This window comes from Hemitrygon akajei, chromosome 5, assembly GCF_048418815.1.
Source record: "Hemitrygon akajei chromosome 5, sHemAka1.3, whole genome shotgun sequence".
Lineage (NCBI taxonomy): Eukaryota > Metazoa > Chordata > Chondrichthyes > Myliobatiformes > Dasyatidae > Hemitrygon > Hemitrygon akajei.
In genome coordinates, this window is record NC_133128.1 from 93,781,585 (window position 1) to 93,803,728 (window position 22,144).

Consider the following 22,144-nt stretch of genomic DNA (forward strand, 5'->3'; position numbering starts at 1 on the left):
TTTCAACAGATGTGACCGTACTAAACCAAAGGTCAGTTATTGACATGAGCTGTGCTTTAGCTTGTGATGTAACAACTCAATTCAACACTTCTGTTGTAGGATACGGAGTCAGGGCACTCGGCGACCTGTTGCTCACCTGCGGAATGGTGCTTTGTAAATCCAGTATGCTGAGCTTGGTGTGAATGGCTTCACTCGTCCTGTTCTTCTCTGCGAACACAATCTGCAATGCGCCAGTGAGGTTGAAATGTAACTGACTCACACTCAGACTAGTCCCAAATATTTTATCTCCCACTTTATATCACTCCTGTACAAACACTCTAATCTTTAGCGCCTTGACCCGCTAATCCATCCCAACCTAACCCAGGTATCCAGCCCATACTGACCAATGTATCCACCCGGTACTGACCCACGTGTCCGTCCCGTGCCCACACACTCACCCACCAGGTACCGACCCACGTGTACATTCGGTACCGACCCACGTGTCCGTCCCGTGCCCACACACTCACCCACCAGGTACCGACCCACGTGTACATTCGGTACCGACCCACGTGTCCGTCCCGTGCCCACACACTCACCCACCAGGTACCGACCCACGTGTACATTCGGTACCGACCCACGTGTCCGTCCCGTGCCCACACACTCACCCACCAGGTACCGACCCACGTGTACATTCGGTACCGACCCACGTGTCCGTCCCGTGCCCACACACTCACCCACCAGGTACCGACCCACGTGTACATTCGGTACCGACCCACGTGTCCGTCCCGTGCCCACACACTCACCCACCAGGTACCGACCCACGTGTACATTCGGTACCGACCCACGTGTCCGTCCCGTGCCCACACACTCACCCACCAGGTACCGACCCACGTGTACATTCGGTACCGACCCACGTGTCCGTCCCGTGCCCACACACTCACCCACCAGGTACCGACCCACGTGTACATTCGGTACCGACCCACGTGTCCGTCCCGTGCCCACACACTCACCCACCAGGTACCGACCCACGTGTACATTCGGTACCGACCCACGTGTCCGTCCCGTGCCCACACACTCACCCACCAGGTACCGACCCACGTGTACATTCGGTACCGACCCACGTGTCCGTCCCGTGCCCACACACTCACCCACCAGGTACCGACCCACGTGTACATTCGGTACCGACCCACGTGTCCGTCCCGTGCCCACACACTCACCCACCAGGTACCGACCCACGTGTACATTCGGTACCGACCCACGTGTCCGTCCCGTGCCCACACACTCACCCACCAGGTACCGACCCACGTGTACATTCGGTACCGACCCACGTGTCCGTCCCGTGCCCACACACTCACCCACCAGGTACCGACCCACGTGTACATTCGGTACCGACCCACGTGTCCGTCCCGTGCCCACACACTCACCCACCAGGTACCGACCCACGTGTACATTCGGTACCGACCCACGTGTCCGTCCCGTGCCCACACACTCACCCACCAGGTACCGACCCACGTGTACATTCGGTACCGACCCACGTGTCCGTCCCGTGCCCACACACTCACCCACCAGGTACCGACCCACGTGTACATTCGGTACCGACCCACGTGTCCGTCCCGTGCCCACACACTCACCCACCAGGTACCGACCCACGTGTACATTCGGTACCGACCCACGTGTCCGTCCCGTGCCCACACACTCACCCACCAGGTACCGACCCACGTGTACATTCGGTACCGACCCACGTGTCCGTCCCGTGCCCACACACTCACCCACCAGGTACCGACCCACGTGTACATTCGGTACCGACCCACGTGTCCGTCCCGTGCCCACACACTCACCCACCAGGTACCGACCCACGTGTACATTCGGTACCGACCCACGTGTCCGTCCCGTGCCCACACACTCACCCACCAGGTACCGACCCACGTGTACATTCGGTACCGACCCACGTGTCCGTCCCGTGCCCACACACTCACCCACCAGGTACCGACCCACGTGTACATTCGGTACCGACCCACGTGTCCGTCCCGTGCCCACACACTCACCCACCAGGTACCGACCCACGTGTACATTCGGTACCGACCCACGTGTCCGTCCCGTGCCCACACACTCACCCACCAGGTACCGACCAACGTGTACAGTCGGTACCGACCCACGTGTCCGTCCCGTGCCCACACACTCACCCACCCGGTACCCACCCACGTGTACATTCGGTACCGACCCACGTGTCCGTCCCGTGCCCACACACTCACCCACCCGGTACCCACCCACGTGTACATTCGGTACCGACCCACGTGTCCGTCCCGTGCCCACACACTCATCCACCCGGTACCCACCCACATGTACAGTCGGTACCGACCCACGTTTCCGTCCCGTGCCCACACACTCATCCACCCGGTACCCACCCACGTGTCCGTCCCGTACCCACACACTCATCCACCCGGTACCGACCCACGTTTCCGTCCCGTGCCCACACACTCATCCACCCGGTACCCACCCACGTGTACAGTCGGTACCGACCCACGTGTCCGTCCCCTGCCCACACACTCATCCACCCGGTACCCACCCACGTGTACAGTCGGTACCGACCCACGTGTCCGTCCCGTGCCCACACACTCATCCACCCGGTACCCACCCACGTGTACAGTCGGTACCGACCCACGTGTCCGTCCCGTGCCCACACACTCATCCACCCGGTACCCACCCACGTGTACAGTCGGTACCGACCCACGTGTCCGTCCCGTGCCCACACACTCATCCACCCGGTACCCACCCACGTGTACAGTCGGTACCGACCCACGTGTCCGTCCCGTGCCCACACACTCATCCACCCGGTACCCACCCACGTGTACAGTCGGTACCGACCCACGTGACCGTCCCGTGCCCACACACTCATCCACCCGGTACCCACCCACGTGTACAGTCGGTACCGACCCACGTGTCCGTCCCGTGCCCACACACTCATCCACCCGGTACCCACCCACGTGTACAGTCGGTACCGACCCACGTGTCCGTCCCGTGCCCACACACTCATCCACCCGGTACCCACCCACGTGTACAGTCGGTACCGACCCACGTGTCCGTCCCGTGCCCACACACTCATCCACCCGGTACCCACCCACGTGTACATTCGGTACCGACCCACGTGTCCGTCCCGTGCCCACACACTCATCCACCCGGTACCCACGCACGTGTACATTCGGTACCGACCCACGTGTCCGTCCCGTGCCCACACACTCATCCACCCGGTACCCACCCACGTGTACAGTCGGTACCGACCCACGTGTCCGTCCCGTGCCCACACACTCATCCACCCGGTACCCACCCACGTGTACAGTCGGTACCGACCCACGTGTCCGTCCCGTGCCCACACACTCATCCACCCGGTACCCACCCACGTGTACAGTCGGTACCGACCCACGTGTCCGTCCCGTGCCCACACACTCATCCACCCGGTACCCACCCACGTGTACAGTCGGTACCGACCCACGTGTCCGTCCCGTGCCCACACACTCATCCACCCGGTACCCACCCACGTGTACAGTCGGTACCGACCCACGTGTCCGTCCCGTGCCCACACACTCATCCACCCGGTACCCACCCACGTGTACATTCGGTACCGACCCACGTGTCCGTCCCGTGCCCACACACTCATCCACCCGGTACCCACCCACGTGTACATTCGGTACCGACCCACGTGTCCGTCCCGTGCCCACACACTCATCCACCCGGTACCGACCCACATGTACATTCGGTACCGACCCACGTGTCCGTCCCGTGCCCACACACTCATCCACCCGGTACCCACCCACATGTACAGTCGGTACCGACCCACGTGTCCGTCCCGTACTAACCAATGTATCCAGAATCAGAATCAGGTTCATCATCACAGGTGTGTGTGTGTGTGTGTGTGTGTGTGTGTGTGTGTGTGTGTGTGTGTGTGTGTGTGTGTGTGTGTGTGTGTGTGTGTGTGTGTAGACACACACATATACAATAGTGCAAAAAGAAAAATAATGAAAGTGAGGTCATGTTCATGGGTTCAATGTTCATTTAGGAATCGGATGGCAGAGGGGAAGAAGCTGTTTCTGAATCACTGAGTGTGTGCCTTCAGGCTTCTGTACCTCCTTCACAATGGTAACAATCAGAAGGGGCCCGGAGTGCTGGGGGCCCTTCATAATGATGTTGCCTTTCTGAGGCCTCGCTCCTTGAAGATGTCTTGAATAATATGGAGGCTCGTACCCAAGATGAAGCTGATTAATTTTATGACTATCTGTAGCTTCTTAGCCCCGCCTATCCCCCCACTCCCACACCACACAGTGATGCAACCTGTCAGAATGCTCTTCACAGTACATCTATAGAGGTTTTCAAGTGTTTTGGTGATGAACCAAACTCTTCAAACTCCTAATGAAATAGGAGTTGCCTTCTTTACAACTGCATCGATACGTTGGGACCAGGTTAGATCCTCAGAGATCTTGACACCCAGGAACTTGAAGCTGCTCACTCTCTCCACTTCTGATCCCTCTATCAGGATTGGCATGTCTTCCTTCGTCTTACCCTTCCTGAAGTCCACTATCAGCTCTTTCATCTTACTGTCACTGTGTGCCAGCTTATTGCCACAACTCCACTCAACTAGCTGGTATATCCTGCTCTTGTACGCCCACTTGCCTCCATCTGAAATTCTGCCAACAATGGTTGTATCATCAGCAAACTTATAGATGGCATTTGAGCAATACCAAACCACACAGTCATGGGTATAGAGAGAGTAGAGCAGTGGGCTAAGCACACACCCCTGAGGTGTGCCAGTGTTGATCGTCAGTGAGGAGGAGTTATTAATACCAATCCGCACAGATTGTGGTCTCCTGGTTAGGAAGTCGAGGATCCAATTGCAGAGGGAGATACAGGGGCCCAGATTCTCAGGGACTCTTGAGAATGATGATGTTAAGCGTGGAGCTGTAGTCAACGAACAGCTTCCTGACATAGGTGTTTGGATTATCCAGATGATCTAAGGCTGTGTGAAGAGCCAATATGATTGCATCTGCTGTAGACCTATTGTGGCTATAGGCAAATTGGGTCCAGTGGGTCCAGTTCCTTCCTAAGGCAGGAACTGATTCTGGCAATGACCAACCTCTTAAAGCATTTCATCACCGTAGATCTGAGTGCTACTGGATATTGTCATTAAGGCATCTCATGCTACATTTCTTGGGCACTGGTATAATTTTTGCCCTTTTGAAGCAGGTGGGAACTTCCAACTGTAGCAATGGGAGGTTGAAAATGCCCTTAAATACATCCGCCATTTGGTTGCCACAAGTTTTCAGGGCCTTACCAGGTACTTCATCAAGGCCTGCTGTCTTATGAGGGTTCACCATCCTGAAAGACAGCCTGGCATCACCTCCGAGACAGAGATCACAGGGTCACCAAGTGCAGCAGAGATCTTCACAGCTGTAGTTATATTCTCCCTTTCAAAGGCATTGAGCTCGTTTAGTATTGAAGCATCACTGCCATTCATGCTATTGGGTTTCGCTTTGTAGGAAGTGATGTCTTGTCAGCCCTGCCAGAGATGACGTGCATCCGATGTCGCCTCCAACATTGTTTCTTTGCTCTCAAGATGGCCCCCTGCAAGTCATACCAGGTTTTCTTGGACAGACCTTGGTCGCCAGACTTAAATGCCATTGATCTGTCCCTCAGTAGATGACAAACCTCCTGGTTCATCCATGGCTTTTGGTCTGGGAATGTACAGCAAATCTTTGTAGGCACACACTCATCCACACAGGTTTTAATGAAGTCAGTAACAACTGCAGCATGCTCATCCAGATTCGAAGATGACTCCCTGAATACAGTCCCGTCCACCGATTCAAAGCAGTCCTGTAGGCGCTCCTGTGTTTCCCTTGTCCAAACCTTCTCGGTCCTCACTACTGGTGCTGCATTCTTCCGTCTCTGCCTGTACTCAGGGAGTAGAAGCACAGTCAGGTGATCAGATTTCCTGAAGAGTGGGCGTGCGATAAGACGGTAGGTATTCCTGATGATGGTGTAATAGTGGTCCAGTGTGATGTTTTCTCTGGTATTACAAGTGGCTTGTTAATGATAATTGTTTAGTGATTTTTCAAGCTGGCCTAGTTAAAATCCCCCAAAATGGTGGTGAAGGCATCAGGGTGTGCTATTTCATGCATGTTGATCCCATTGCTCAGATCATCCAGAGCCTGTTTGACATTCGCATGAGGTGGAGTGTACACCATTATCAAAATAATCACAGAAATCTCCCACAGCAGGTAAAATAGACAGCACAATTGTGAGATACCCTAGCTCTGGTGAGCAAAATTGGGACATCACTGATACACTTGTGCACCAAGAGGAGTTGATATGAGGTGTACACCTCCATGTCTGCTCTTGAGAGACTCGACAGTCCTATCCTGACGGTGTATGGTGAACCTGTCAAGCTAATGCATCCGGTATAGAAAGGTTAACCAGGATTCTGTGAAATTAAGGATGCAAGTGGTCCTAATGTCCCTCTGATACAGCACCTCAGCTCTAAGATCCTCGATTTTATTTGCTAGCAAGGTAGTCGGTATAGGAAGTCGAAACACATCTGTACCCCTGACCAGTAGCCACATTTCCTACAAGGAGTCTGGTGAGAAGTACAGCCACAGTCAGCATTGTTTCCATTGGTTTTAAGCAGCAATAGATTGTTCAGTAGCATCAAGACATCTTTATTAACTGTACAGACCTTGGAAGCAGTTGTGACTCTCAGCTGTAACCGGCTGAAATGCAAATATTTAATCATGTCTATCGAGCTGTACTGCACAGGATCCCCTTCAAAACGCACCACGATCCATCCCGTACTGACCCACATATCCATCTGGAATGTCCTTCTATCCTCATGCTGTGCCCTCTGGTCACCAGCTATAGGAAACATCCTCCCCACATCCACTCTCAATATTCAATAGATTTCAATGAGAATCCCTCCTCATTCCTCTAAACTCCAGCAAGTACAGGCCCAGGGGCATCAAACGCTCCTCATATGTTAACCCTTTCATTTCTGGGATCATTCTCGTGAACTTCCTCTGGACCCTTTCCAACGTCAGTACATACTTTCTTAGATAATGGGCTCAACGCTGCTTACAACACTCCATGTGTGGTCTGACCAAAGTCTCACCATGATACCCTTGCATGTTCTAGTCCTCTCAAAATGAATGCTAACATTTTATTTGCTTTCCTTACCACCTGCAAGTTAACTTTTAGGGAATCTTGAACAAGATCTCTCAAGTCCCTTTGCATCTCTGATTTCTGAATTTATTCCATTTAGAAAATAGTCTGCCCCTGCATCTTTCTTCATATTTTCCACAAACTTGCCCACAAAGTCATCAATTCTGTCATCCAAGTCATTGACATATAACATTAAAAGAAGTGGTCCCAAGACCAACACGTTGAACACCACTAGTCACTGGCGGGCAACGGGAAAAGGCTCTCTCTTTAACATGGATAGTGCATTAGAATGAGGAAATTATTAATTGTCTGGACTGCAGAGAAAAGAGCCAGTATGAGATGCAAGGGTGCAGAATAACCAACTAAAATGTAGCAATGGAATCATGAAGGTCACACAAAGACAATCCAAGCACTAGATTCATTCTTAGAGGGGAAATATTGAAAAGCAGAGAGTTTCTCAATCACCACTGCAAGTCTTACACAGTCCTGTTCATACAGTAAAAAAAAAGTAAAACCTCACCAAAAATGAAGCAAAAGATTATGCACTAAGAGAGTGTGCATGTGAGGAAAAGGGAAGATAGAGAGCTGACTCAATAGAGACCATGAAGATAATGAAAATGTTTAACAGAGATATCGTTCAAAATTAAAGGTAACAAATCATGACAGATAGTTCAAGAGAAAATGTTTCACTCAGAGTGACAAGAATATGGAAGAGATTCCCATGAGTTTGTGGCAAATACCATCAATGTGTCAACTGGGTGTAAGATGATAGGGGAGCTGAAATGATGAGGGGGAGAGTTAAACTTATCAAAAGACCAGTCTGGACTAATTAGACTTCCAGTGCTGTAGACTAGATATTAAAGTTATCACATGATAAAGTTATCGACATGCAGCAGGTTATGGCATAAGGTCAAATGAGTTATATTTTGAAATTGTGTGACATTCACCACATTTTACAGATTCACCACAGAAAGCATCCTATCCTGATACAATACAGCTCAATATGGCAGCTTCTCTGCCCAAGATAGCAACAAATTGCAGTTTGTCAGGACACTCTCAATGGTGCTCCCGTAAACTTCAGTTAAGATGGGGGGGGGGGGGTGGTAGGAGGGAGCTTTGCTTTCCTCAATCTTCTTGGGAAGTGGGGGCACTCCTGTGCCTTCTTGTTCAGGGAGGTGATACTGAGTTACAGAGGTAGGTGCTGAGACCCAGCGAGGCCAGTTTCTGAGCTATGATGCTGTAATATGTACAGCTACCTTTTCAATAGACCATGAAGTGAAATGTTTCTATGCACTCCCAAACTACACTGAACTGGCCAGTCACTGGAATGTGTACACTTCCACTGACCTCAGCCAACTTGGTCTCAAACTCCATCGCAGCCTCCATGTCATCCTTTGCGATGGTGGTGTTTGCCCCCAGGAGAATGGGCACATCGATCATCAGCTGCAGCAGGGCATGGCGAATCTGAAGGAGAAGCAGAGAGGAGCAATTAGACAGTCCCACGGCTGACATCATTCCAGCAGCTTCATTTCTAACCTTGTTTCCAGTTCTGAAACATTCAGTCTGCTTCTAGCTCTGTAAATACTGTCTGAACCACTGCCTGTTCCATTGCTTTTTCACTCAATTTTCCAGAATCTGCAGAATTTTGTTTTTTTTTTAAAAAAATTCCAGAACTGCTGTGTGCCATGGATCAGGAAGATGCTGGCTTGACCCTGGCTCTGTTTTGATTGGGTCCACATCAGGCCCTACAGGTTAGGGATTGCACAGATATCCACCTCTGTTTGCATGACGCCTCCTCTAATAATTTTGCAACTTCCTCCAGGTCTAGACTCCTCTCAGCTCTTTTCATTCCTCTTGTGCTATCGCAAAGGTCTAAGCTCTCTTTTAAATCCTTGCACCTACCAAGCTATTAACCAGCAGTCCTAATATTACCCGCAAAACACTTTGCAGCACTTCATTACATTAAAGGCTGTTTATAAATGCAGACGGTTGTAATTGAAATGGAATTGTTATGGTCATACAGCGTGAAAACAGACCATTCACCTCAACTTACCCACGCCAGCCAAGTGCCTCACTGAGCTAGCCCCATTTATCCACATTGGAAACACATCCTTCTAAATTTTTTCCATCCATGTAACTAAATGTCTTTAAAATGTTGTAATTGTGTATGCCTCTTTCACCTCCTCCAGCAGTTCATTCCATATACTCACTAACCTCTTCGAAAAGAGCACCTGTTCAAATACTTCCCCTGTCACATTAAACCTGTGCCCTCTAGCTTTAGACTCTCCCACCCTGAGACCACCATGTCTCTCATTCATCCCCTCCGGCTCCTTCAGCGAAGGGTAGACAGACACCCCACCAACATCCTTGTGAATCTTTTTTACACCCTTTCCAATGCAATCACATTGGATGAACCAGGAGGTACATCATCTGCTGAAGGCTAGATCTGTAGCGTTCAAGTCTGGCGACCCAGGCTCGTAGCAGAAAAACAGGTATGATTTGCAGAGGGCTATTTCAAGGGCAAAGAGACTATTTCAAACAAGGTTGGAAGCAATATTGGATTCATGGCAACTCTGTCAGGGTCTGCAAGACATTACTTCCTACAAAGTGAAACCCAATAGCATGAATACATTGGGACGGATAAGTCCCCGGGGCCTGACGGAATATTCCCCAGGCTGCTCCACGAGGCGAGGGAAGAGATTGCTGAGCCTCTGGCTAGGATCTTTATGTCCTCGTTGTCCACCGGAATGGTACCGGAGGATTGGAGGGAGGCAAATATTGTCCCCTTGTTCAAAAAAGGTAGTAGGGATAGTCCGGGTAATTATAGACCAGTGAGCCTTACGTCTGTGGTGGGAAGGCTGTTGGAAAACATTCTTAGAGATAGGATCTATGGGCATTTAGAGAATCATGGTCTGATCAGGGACAGTCAGCATGGCTTTGTGAAGGGCAGATCGTGTCTAACAAGCCTGATAGAGTTCTTTGAGGAGGTGACCAGGCATATAGATGAGGGTAATGCAGTGGATGTGATCTACATGGATTTTAGTAAGGCATCTGACAAGGTACCACATGGTAGGCTTATTCAGAAGGTCAGAAGGCATGGGATCCAGGGAAGTTTGGCCAAGTGGATTCAGAATTGGCTTGCCTGCAGAAGGCAGAGGGCCATGGTGGAGGGAGTACATTCAGATTGGAGGGTTGTGACTAGTGGTGTCCCACAAGGATCTGTTCTGGGACCTCTACTTTTTGTGGTTTTTATTAATGACCTGGATGTGGGGGTAGAAGGGTGGGTTGGCAAGTTTGCAGACAACACAAAGGTTGGTGGTGTTGTAGATAGTGTAGAGGATTGTCGAAGGTTGCAGAGAGACATTGATAGGATGCAGAAGTGGGCTGAGAAGTGGCAGATGGAGTTCAACCCGGAAAAGTGTGAGGTGGTACACTTTGGAAGGACAAACTCCAAGACAGAGTACAAAGTAAATGGCAGATACTTGGTAGTGTGGAGGAGCAGAGGGTTCTGGGGGTACTTGTCCACAGATCCCTGCAAGTTGCCTCACAGGTAGATAGGGTAGTTAAGAAAGCTTATGGGGTGTTAGCTTTCATAAGTCGAGGGATAGAATTTAAGAGACGCGATGTAATGATGCAGCTCTATAAAACTCTAGTTAGGCCACACTTGGAGTACTGTGTCCAGTTCTGGTCGCCTCACTATAGGAAGGATGTGGAAGCATTGGAAAGGGTACAGAGGAGATTTACCAGGATGCTGCCTGGTTTAGAGAGTATGGATTATGATCATAGATTAAGGGAGCTAGGGCTTTACTCTTTGGAGAGAAGGAGGATGAGAGGAGACATGATAGAGGTGTACAAGATATTAAGAGGAATAGACAGCGTGGACAGCCAGCGCCTCTTCCCCAGGGCACCACTGCTCAGTATAAGAGGACATGGCTTTAAGGTAAGGGGAGGGAAGTTCAAGGGGGATATTAGAGGAAGGTTTTTTACTCAGAGTGGTTGGTGCGTGGAATGCACTGCCTGAGTCAGTGGTGGAGGCAGATACACTAGTGAAATTTGAGAGACTACTAGACAGGGATATGGAGGAATTTAAGGTGGGGGGGGGGGGTTTGAGGGTCGGCACAACATTGTGGGCCGAAGGGCCTGTAATGTGCTGTACTATTCTATGTTCTATGGATGGCAGCAATCCTTCACTGCCAGATGAATTCAACACCTTCTATGCACACTTTGAAAGGAAGAACACAACTACAGCTGCTGCACCTGATGTCACTGTGATCTCTGTCTCAGGGCCGATGTTAGGCTGTCTTTAAAGAGAGTGAACCCTCGCCAGGCGGAAGGTCCCGATGGAGTACCTGGTAAGGCTCTGAAAACCTGTGCCAACCAACTGGCAGAAGTATTCAAGGATATTTTCAACTTCTCACTGTTATGGGTGGAAGTTCCCACTTGCTTCAAGAAGGCAACAATTATACCAGTGCCTAAGAAAAATAATGTGGGCTGCCTTAATGACTATCGCCCAGTAGCACTCACATCGACAGTGATGAAATGCTTTGAGAGGTTGGTCATGACCAGACTGAACTCCTGCCTCAGCAAGGACCTGGACCCATTGCAATTTGACTATCACCACAATAGGTCAACAGCAGACGCAATCTCAGTGGCTCTCCACACAACCTTAGACAACACAAGCACCTGTGTCAGGGTGCTGTTCATCGACTATAGCTCAGCATTTAATACCATCATTCCCACAATCCTGATTGAGAAGTTGCAGAACCTGGGCCTCTGTACCTCCGTCTGCAATTGGATCCTCAACTTCCTAACTGTAAGACCACAACCTGTGCAGATTGGTGATAACATCTCCTCCTTGTTGACGATCAACTTTGATGCACCTCAGGGGTGTGTGCTTTGCCCACTGTTCTACTCTCTCTCTATATATATATATATATACAGGACTGTGTAGCTAGGCATAGCTCAAATACCATTTATAAATTTGTTGACAATACAACCATTATTAGTAGAATCTCAGGTGATGATGAGAGGGCGTACAGGAGTGAGAGATGCCAACTAGTGGAATGGTGCCGCAGCAACAACCTGGCACTCAACGTCAGTAAGAAGAAAGAGTGGATTATGGACTTCAGGAAGGGTAGGATGAAGGAACACATACCAATCCTCATAGAGGGATCAGAAGTGGAGAGAGTGAGCAGCTTCAAGTTCCTGGGTGTCAAGATCTGAAGACCTAACCTGGTCCCAACATATTGATGTAGTCATAAAGAAGGCAAGACAGCGGCTATACTTTATTAGGAGTTTGAAGAGATTTGGTATGTCAACAAATACACTCAAAAACTTCTATAGTTGTACCATGGAGAGCATTCTGACAGGCTGCATCATTGTCTGGTATGGAGGGACTACTGCACAGGACTGAAAGAAGCTGCAGAGGGTTGTGAATCTAGTCAGCTCCATCTTGGGTACTAGCCTACAAAGTACCCAGGACACCTTCAGAGAGCAGTGTCTCAGAAAGGCAGCGTCCATTATTAAGGACCTCCAGCACCCAGGGCATGCACTTTTCTTACTGTTACCATCAGGTAGGAGGTACAGAAGCTTGAAGGCACACACTCAGTGATCCAGGAACAGCTTCTTCCCCTCTGCCATCCAACTCCTAAATGGACGTTGAACTCGTGAACACTACCTCACTTTTTAATATATATTTCTGTTTTTGCACAATTTTTAATGTATTAAATATACGTACACTGCAATTGATTTACTTATTTTTTCTCTGCTAGACTATGTATTGCATTGAACTGCTGCTGTTAAGTTAACAAATTTCACGTCACAAGCCGGTGATAATAAACCTGATTCTGATTCCTTCTGATGAACGGGCAGTCAGAACTGCTCATAACACTTTGCAGATTTCCAAGGACTCTTCCACCGTTGTAACATGCCATCCCAGCTTCTGTACTCAGTGCCCTGAGTGACGATGGCAAATATGCCAATCGTCTTCTTCAGCGCCGTCTACCTGTGTCACTTCTTCCATGGAGCATCTACTTGTACAGCTAGGTCTCTCTCTCCTACAACTTTGTTCATGGCTCTGGCATTTGTTGTGTAAATATTAACCAAAATACAAAACTTTGCACTTGCATGAGTTAAATTCCATCTGCCATTCCACAAGATCATCAAACATAGGAGCAAAGTGAGGCCATTTGGCCCATCAAGTCTGCTCCATCATTCCAACATGGCTGATTTACTATCCCTCTCAATCCCATCCTCCGGCCTTCTCCCCGTACTCTTTGACACCCTGACTAATCAACAATCTATAAAACTTTTCTTTAAATGTACCCAATGACTCGGCCTCCACAGCCGCCTGTGGCAATGAATTCCACAGATTCACCGCCCTCTGGCTAAAGAAATTCTTCATCATCTCTGTTCTAAATGGACATGTGCCTATTCTGAGGCTGTGCCCTCTGGTCCTAGACTCAATGCAGGAAACATCCTTCCCAAATCTATACTATTTAGCCCAGAGCCATCCAGGCCGGTTTAGGAGCCTGCTAGTGGGAGTCCTTGATGACATTGTTGGTTTTATTGTGACAGCAATTGTACAATTACATGAAACATGGATTTGTAGCGGTGTGCTACACGCAGCGCTAAAATAACGACACGGAGTCGGTAAACTGCAGTCAAAGTTAAAGTTTATTCCAACTTCACAGCCTTGCTTTAAAGCCTCCCTCCATCCGCCCTCCCCGGGCGCGGATGCTCCGAGAGACACGTACTCACAAACCCCCTCAGGCTTTCTCCCTTTGTTGCAGACCTGGCCTTTGTGCCTGCGCGCTGGCTATTTGTGAGCCGGTTCGAGTGCGCTAGGAAGTGGGTCGCCACAATCTCACAATTACACAGCACCTTTCAGATCCTCTCCTCATCTCTAAGTACAACTAATGGTGTGCTCCTGAAGCGGCACAGAAAACACCTGCTAATTTACACACACAAAGTAACAATGGGAATGAGCAGGTGGGTTTTAAGTAACTGCAGGAAGTAGTAGAAGGGCAACCAGCATATGTGGAGCTGAATTCAGGAAAAAGTTGAAGCTAGTACAAATTTTGAGCTGCAAGCTAATTTCATTTGCAGTGTTAGGCCCACAACCTTCTAAACCTTTCTAATCCACGTTTCTCTCCAGCTGCCTTTAGAAAGTTGTTATTGCCCCTGCTCAATCACTTCTCTGGGAGCATGGTGCAGTCGCCCGGGGAGGAGACATCGAGGTGATATGCGAAAAGCCTCTGCAGATATACTGGAATCTGTTCTGGGCTGTTGGTACTGCGTGCAGGGGGCACTTGGTATCATGTGCAGTGGGCCCTTGGTATCATGTGCAGTGAGCCCTTGGTATCGTGTGCAGTGGTCCCTTGGTATCGTGTGCAGTGGGCCCTTGGTATCGTGTGCAGTGGTCCCTTGGTACCGTGTGCAGTGGGCCCTTGGTATTGCGTGCAGTGGGCCCTTGGTACCGTGTGCAGTGGGCCCTTGGTACCGTGTGCAGTGGGCCCTTGGTATCGTGTGCAGTGAGCCCTTGGTATCGTGTGCAGTGGGCCCTTGGTACCGCGTGCAGTGGGCCCTTGGTATCGTGTGCAGTGGGCCCTTGGTATCGTGTGCAGTGGGCCCTTGGTATCATGTGCAGTGGGTCCTTGGTATCATGTGCAGTGGGTCCTTGGTATCATGTGCAGTGGGTCCTTGGTACCATGTGCAGTGGGCCCTTGGTATCGTGTGCAGTGGGCCCTTGGTATCATGTGCAGTGGGCCCTTGGTATCGTGTGCAGTGGTCCCTTGGTACCGTGTGCAGTGGGCCCTTGGTATTGCGTGCAGTGGGCCCTTGGTACCGTGTGCAGTGGGCCCTTGGTACCGTGTGCAGTGGGCCCTTGGTATCGTGTGCAGTGAGCCCTTGGTATCGTGTGCAGTGGTCCCTTGGTACCGTGTGCAGTGGGCCCTTGGTATCGTGTGCAGTGGTCCCTTGGTACCGTGTTCAGTGGGCCCTTGGTATTGCGTGCAGTGGGCCCTAGGTACCGTGTGCAGTGGGCCCTTGGTATCGTGTGCAGTGGTCCCTTGGTACCGTGTGCAGTGGGCCCTTGGTATCGTGTGCAGAGGTCCCTTGGTATCGCGTGCAGTGGGCTATTGGTGCTGCATGCAGTGGGCCCTTGCTATCGTGTGCAGTGGGCCCTTGGTATCGTGTGCAGTCGGCTATTGGTGCCACATGCAGTGGGCCCTTGGTATCGTGTGCAGTGGGCTATTGGTGCCGCGTGCAGTGGGCCCTTGGTATCGTGTGCAGTGGGCCCCTGGTATTGCATGCAGTGGGCCCTTGGTATCATGTGCAGTGGGCCCTTGGTATTGCGTGCAGTGGGCCCTTGGTATCGCGTGCAGTGGGCTATTGGTGCTGTGTGCAGTGGGCCCTTGGTATCGTGTGCAGTGGGCCCTTGGTATTGCATGCAGTGGGCCCTTGGTACCATGTGCAGTGGGCCCTTGGTATTGTGTGCAGTGGGCTATTGGTGCCGCGTGCAGTGGGCCCTTGGTATTGCGTGCAGTGGGCCCTTGGTATCGTGTGCAGTGGGCCCTTGGTATCGCGTGCAGTGGGCTATTGGTGCTGCGTGCAGTGGGCCCTTGGTATTGCGTGCAGTGGGCCCTTGGTATCGCGTGCAGTGGGCCCTTGGTATCGCGTGGAGTGGGCTATTGGTACAGTGTGCAGTGGGCCCTTGGTATCCCGTGCAGTGGGCCCATGGTATCATGTGCAGTGGGCCCTTGGTATCGCGTGCAGTTGGCTCTTGGTATCTTGTGCAGTGGGCCCTTGGTATCTTGTGCAGTGGGCCCTTGGTATCCCGTGCAGTGGGCCCTTGGTATCATGTGCAGTGGGCCCTTGGTATCATGTGCAGTGAGCCCTTGGTATCGTGTGCAGTGGTCCCTTGGTATCGTGTGCAGTGGGCCCTTGGTATTGTGTGCAGTGGTCCCTTGGTACCGTGTGCAGTGGGCCCTTGGTATTGCGTGCAGTGGGCCCTTGGTACCGTGTGCAGTGGGCCCTTGGTACCGTGTGCAGTGGGCCCTTGGTATCGTGTGCAGTGAGCCCTTGGTATCGTGTGCAGTGGTCCCTTGGTACCGTGTGCAGTGGGCCCTTGGTATCATGTGCAGTGGTCCCTTGGTACCGTGTGCAGTGGGCCCTTGGTATCGTGTGCAGTGGTCCCTTGGTACCGTGTGCAGTGGGCCCTTGGTATTGCGTGCAGTGGGCCCTTGGTACCGTGTGCAGTGGGCCCTTGGTATCGTGTGCAGTGGTCCCTTGGTACCGTGTGCAGTGGGCCCTTGGTATCGTGTGCAGTGGTCCCTTGGTACCGTGTGCAGTGGGCCCTTGGTATTGCGTGCAGTGGGCCCTTGGTATCGTGTGAAGTGGGCCCTTGGTATTGCGAGCAGTGGGCCCTTGGTATCATGTGCAGTGGGCCCTTGGTATCGCGTGCAGTGGGCTATTGGTGCTGCGTGCAGTGCGCCCTTGGTATTGCGTGCAGTGGGTTCTTGGTATCATGTGCAGTGGGTCCTTGGTATCGTGTGCAGTGGGCCCTTGGTACCGCGTGCAGTGGGCCCTTGGTATCGTGTGCAGTGGTCCCTTGGTACCGTGTGCAGTGGGGCCCTTGGTATCTTGTGCAGTGGGCCCTTGGTATCATGTGCAGTGGGTCCTTGGTATCATGTGCAGTGGGTCCTTGGTACCATGTGCAGTGGGCCCTTGGTATCGTGTGCAGTGGGCCCTTGGTATCATGTGCAGTGGTCCCTTGGTATCGTGTGCAGTGGTCCCTTGGTACCGTGTGCAGTGGGCCCTTGGTATTGCGTGCAGTGGGCCCTTGGTACCGTGTGCAGTGGGCCCTTGGTACCGTGTGCAGTGGGCCCTTGGTATCGTGTGCAGTGAGCCCTTGGTATCGTGTGCAGTGGTCCCTTGGTACCGTGTGCAGTGGGCCCTTGGTATCGTGTGCAGTGGTCCCTTGGTACCGTGTGCAGTGGGCCCTTGGTATTGCGTGCAGTGGGCCCTTGGTACTGTGTGCAGTGGGCCCTTGGTATCGTGTGCAGTGGTCCCTTGGTACCGTGTGCAGTGGGCCCTTGGTATCGTGTGCAGAGGTCCCTTGGTATCGCGTGCAGTGGGCTATTGGTGCTGCATGCAGTGGGCCCTTGCTATCGTGTGCAGTGGGCCCTTGGTATCGTGTGCAGTCGGCTATTGGTGCCACATGCAGTGGGCCCTTGGTATCGTGTGCAGTGGGCTATTGGTGCCGCGTGCAGTGGGCCCTTGGTATCGTGTGCAGTGGGCCCCTGGTATTGCGTGCAGTGGGCCCTTGGTATCATGTGCAGTGGGCCCTTGGTATTGCGTGCAGTGGGCCCTTGGTATCGCGTGCAGTGGGCTATTGGTGCTGTGTGCAGTGGGCCCTTGGTATCGTGTGCAGTGGGCCCCTGGTATTGCGTGCAGTGGGCCCTTGGTATCATGTGCAGTGGGCCCTTGGTATTGCATGCAGTGGGCCCTTGGTACCATGTGCAGTGGGCCCTTGGTATTGTGTGCAGTGGGCTATTGGTGCCGCGTGCAGTGGGCCCTTGGTATTGCGTGCAGTGGGCCCTTGGTATCGTGTGCAGTGGGCCCTTGGTATCGCGTGCAGTGGGCTATTGGTGCCGCGTGCAGTGGGCCCTTGGTATCGCGTGCAGTGGGCCCTTGGTATCGCGTGTAGTGGGCCCTTGGTATCATGTGCAGTGGGCTATTGGTATCCCGTGCAGTGGGCCCTTCGTATCGCGTGCAGTGGGCTATTGGTGCCGCGTGCAGTGGGCTATTGGTATCCCGTGCAGTGGGTCCTTGGTATCATGTGCAGTGGGCCCTTGGTATCATGTGCAGTGGGCCCTTGGTATCCCGTGCAGCGGGCCCTTGGTATCATGTGCAGTGGGCCCTTGGTATCGCGTGCAGTGGGCTCTTGGTATTGCGTGCAGTGGGCCCTTGGTATTGCATGCAGTGGGTGCTTGGTATCGTGTGCAGTGGGCCCTCGGTATCATGTGCAGTGGGCTCTTGGTATTGCGTGCAGTGGGCCCTTCGTATTGCATGCAGTGGGTGCTTGGTATCGCGTGCAGTGGGCCCTTGGTATCATGTGCAGTGGGCCATTGGTATTGCATGCAGTGGGCCCTTGGTATCATGTGCAGTGGGCTATTGGTGCCGCGTGCAGTGGGCCCTTGGTATTGCCTTCAGTGGGCCCTTGGTATCATGTGCAGTGGGCTCTTGGTATTGCGTGCAGTGGGCCCTTGGTATCATGTGCAGTTGGTCCTTGGTATCATGTGCAGTGGGCCTTTGGTATCATGTGCAGTGGGCAATTGGTATCCTGTGAAGTGGGCCCTTGGTATCTGGTGCAGGGGGCACTTGGTATCCCGTGCAGTGGGCCCTTGGTATCATGTGCAGTGGGCCCTTGGTATCATGTGCATTGGGCCCTTGGTATCCCGTGCAGCGGGCCCTTGGTATCATGTGCAGTGGGCCCTTGGTATCATGTGCAGTGGGCTATTGGTATCATGTGCAGTGGGCCCTTGGTATCATGTGCAGTGGGCCCTTGGTATCTTGTGCAGTGGGCCCTTGGTATCCCGTGCAGTGGGCCCTTGGTATCATGTGCAGTGGGCCCTTGGTATCATGTGCAGTGGGCCCTTGGTATCCCGTGCAGCGGGCCCTTGGTATCATGTGCAGTGGGCCGTTGGTATCGCGTGCAGTGGGCTCTTGGTATTGCGTGCAGTGGGCCCTTGGTATTGCATGCAGTGGGTGCTTGGTATCGTGTGCAGTGGGCCCTTGGTATCATGTGCAGTGGGCCCTTGGTATCATGTGCAGTGGGCCCTTGGTATCCCGTGCAGCGGGCCCTTGGTATCATGTGCAGTGGGCCCTTGGTATCGCGTGCAGTGGGCTCTTGGTATTGCGTGCAGTGGGCCCTTGGTATTGCATGCAGTGGGTGCTTGGTATCGTGTGCAGTGGGCCCTTGGTATCATGTGCAGTGGGCCCTTGGTATCATGTGCAGTGGGCCCTTGGTATCCCGTGCAGCGGGCCCTTGGTATCATGTGCAGTGGGCCCTTGTTATCATGTGCAGTGGGCTATTGGTATCATGTGCAGTGGGCCCTTGGTATCATGTGCAGTGGGCCCTTGGTATCTTGTGCAGTGGGCCCTTGGTATCCCGTGCAGTGGGCCCTTGGTATCATGTGCAGTGGGCCCTTGGTATCATGTGCAGTGGGCCCTTGGTATCCCGTGCAGTGGGCCCTTGGTATCATGTGCAGTGGGCCCTTGGTATCCCGTGCAGTGGGCCCTTGGTATCATGTGCAGTGGGCCCTTGGTATCATGTGCAGTGGGCCCTTGGTATCATGTGCAGTCGGTCCTTGGTATCATGTGCAGTGGGCCCTTGGTATCGTGTGCAGTGGGTCCTTGGTATCGTGTGCAGTGGGCCCTTGGTACCCGCGTGCAGTGGGTCCATGGTACCATGTGCAGTGGGACCTTGGTATCGTGTGCAGTGGGCCCTTGGTATCATGTGCAGTGGGCCCTTGGTATCGCGTGCAGTGGGCTATTGGTGCCGCGTGCAGTGGGCCCTTGGTATCGTGTGCAGTGGGCCCTTGGTATCATGTGCAGTGGGTCCTTGGTATGGTGTGCAGTGGGTATTGGTGCCGCGTGCAGTGGACCCTTGGTATCATGTGCAGTGGGCCCTTGGTATCATGTGCAGTGGGTCCTTGGTATCGTGTGCAGTGGGTATTGGTGCCGCGTGCAGTGGACCCTTGGTATCCCTTGCAGTGGGCCCTTGGTATCGCGTGTAGTAGGCCTACGGTATCATGTGCAGTGGGCTATTGGTATCCCGTGCTGTGGGCCCTTGGTATCCCGTGCAGTGGGTCCTTGGTATCATGTGCAGTGGGCCCTTGGTATCGTGTGCAGTGGGCTATTGATATCCCGTGCAGTGGGCCCTTGGTATCATGTGCAGTGGGCCCTTGGTAACGCGTGCAGTGGGCCCTTGGTATCCCGTGCAGTGGGCCCTTGGTATCATGTGCAGTGGGCTATTGATATCCCCTGCAGTGGGCCCTTGGTATCGCGTGCAGTGGGCCCTGGTATCATGTGCAGTGGGCTATTGAGATCCCGTGCAGTGGACCCTTGATATCCCGTGCAGTGGGCCCTTGGTATCCCGTGCAGTGGGCCCTTTGTATCATGTGCAGTGGGCTATTGATATCCCGTGCAGTGGGCCCTTGGCATCGCGTGCAGTGGGCCCTTGGCATCGCGTGCAGTGGGCCCTTGGTATCCCGTGCAGTGGGCCCTTGGTATTGCGGGCAGTGGGCCCTTGGTATCGTGTGCAGTGGGCCCTTGGTATCATGTGCAGTCGGCCCTTGGTATCCCGTGCAGTGGGCCCTTGGTATCATGTGCAGTGGGCCCTTGGTTTCCCGTGCAGTGGGCCCTTGGTATCATGTGCAGTGGGCCCTTGGCATCATGTGCAGTGGGCCCGTGGTATCTTGTGCAGTGGGCCCTTGGTATCATGTGCAGTGGGCTATTGGTGCTGCGTGCAGTGGGCCCATGGTATCATGTGCAGTGGGCCCTTGGTATCTTGTGCAGAGGGCCCTTGGTATCATGTGCAGTGGGCCCTTGGTATCTTGTGCAGTGGGCCCTTGGTATCTTGTGCAGTGGGCCCTTGGTATCCCGTGCAGTGGGCCCTTGGTATCATGTGCAGTGGGCCCTTGGTATCATGTGCAGTGGGCCCTTGGTATCATGTGCAGTGGGCCCTTGGTATCATGTCCAGTAGGCCCTTGGTGTCATGTGCAGTGGGCCCTTGTTATCATGTGCAGTGGGCTATTGGTAACATGCGCAGTGGGCCCTTGGTATCATGTGCAGTGGGCCCTTGGTATAATGTGCAGTGGGCCCTTGGTATCCCGTGCAGTGGGCCCTTGGTATCATGTGCAGTGGGCCCTTGGTATCCCGTGCAGTGGGCCCTTGGTATCATGTGCAGTGGGCCCTTGGTATCATGTGCAGTCAGTCCTTGGTATCATGTGCAGTGGGCCCTTGGTATCTTGTGCAGTGGGCCCTTGGTATCCTGTGCAGTGGGCCCTTGGTATCCCGTGCAGTGGGCCCTTGGTATCATGTGCAGTGGGCCCTTGGTATCATGTGCAGTGGGCCCTTGGTATCCCGTGCAGTGGGCCCTTGGTATCATGTGCAGTAGGCCCTTGGTGCCGCGTGCAGTGGGCCCTTGGTATCATGTGCAGTGGGCCCTTGGTATCCCGTGCAGCGGGCCGTTGGTATCATGTGCAGTGGGCCCTTGGTATTGCGTGCAGTGGGCCCTTGGTATCATGTGCAGTGGGCCCTTGGTATCCCGTGCAGTGGGCCCTTGGTATTGCGGGCAGTGGGCCCTTGGTATCGTGTGCAGTGGGCCCTTGGTATCATGTGCAGTCGGCCCTTGGTATCCCGTGCAGTGGGCCCTTGGTATCATGTGCAGTGGGCCCTTGGTTTCCCGTGCAGTGGGCCCTTGGTATCATGTGCAGTGGGCCCTTGGCATCATGTGCAGTGGGCCCGTGGTACCGCGTGCAGTGGGCCCTTGGTATCGTGTGCAGTGGGTCCTTGGTATCGTGTGCAGTGGGCCCTTGGTACCGCGTGCAGTGGGTCCATGGTACCATGTGCAGTGGGACCTTGGTATCGTGTGCAGTGGGCCCTTGGTATCATGTGCAGTGGGCCCTTGGTATCGCGTGCAGTGGGCTATTGGTGCCGCGTGCAGTGGGCCCTTGGTATCGTGTGCAGTGGGCCCTTGGTATCATGTGCAGTGGGTCCTTGGTATGGTGTGCAGTGGGTATTGGTGCCGCGTGCAGTGGACCCTTGGTATCATGTGCAGTGGGCCCTTGGTATCATGTGCAGTGGGTCCTTGGTATCGTGTGCAGTGGGTATTGGTGCCGCGTGCAGTGGACCCTTGGTATCCCTTGCAGTGGGCCCTTGGTATCGCGTGTAGTAGGCC

General features: G+C 53.2%; 1 protein-coding gene across 1 annotated transcript in view; it reads right to left on the reverse strand.

Moving 5' to 3' along the window:
• The window catches only part of phex (phosphate regulating endopeptidase homolog, X-linked), a 580,655-nt gene that overhangs the window by 78,334 nt on the left and 480,177 nt on the right, over window positions 1-22,144 (reverse strand). Inside the window, exons 7-8 of the mRNA XM_073046078.1 lie at window positions 8,527-8,643; window positions 137-220 (exon numbers count right to left, since the gene is read on the reverse strand). Coding sequence (XP_072902179.1) covers window positions 137-220; window positions 8,527-8,643 — 201 coding nt within the window. The remainder of the gene's footprint in view (window positions 1-136; window positions 221-8,526; window positions 8,644-22,144) is intronic.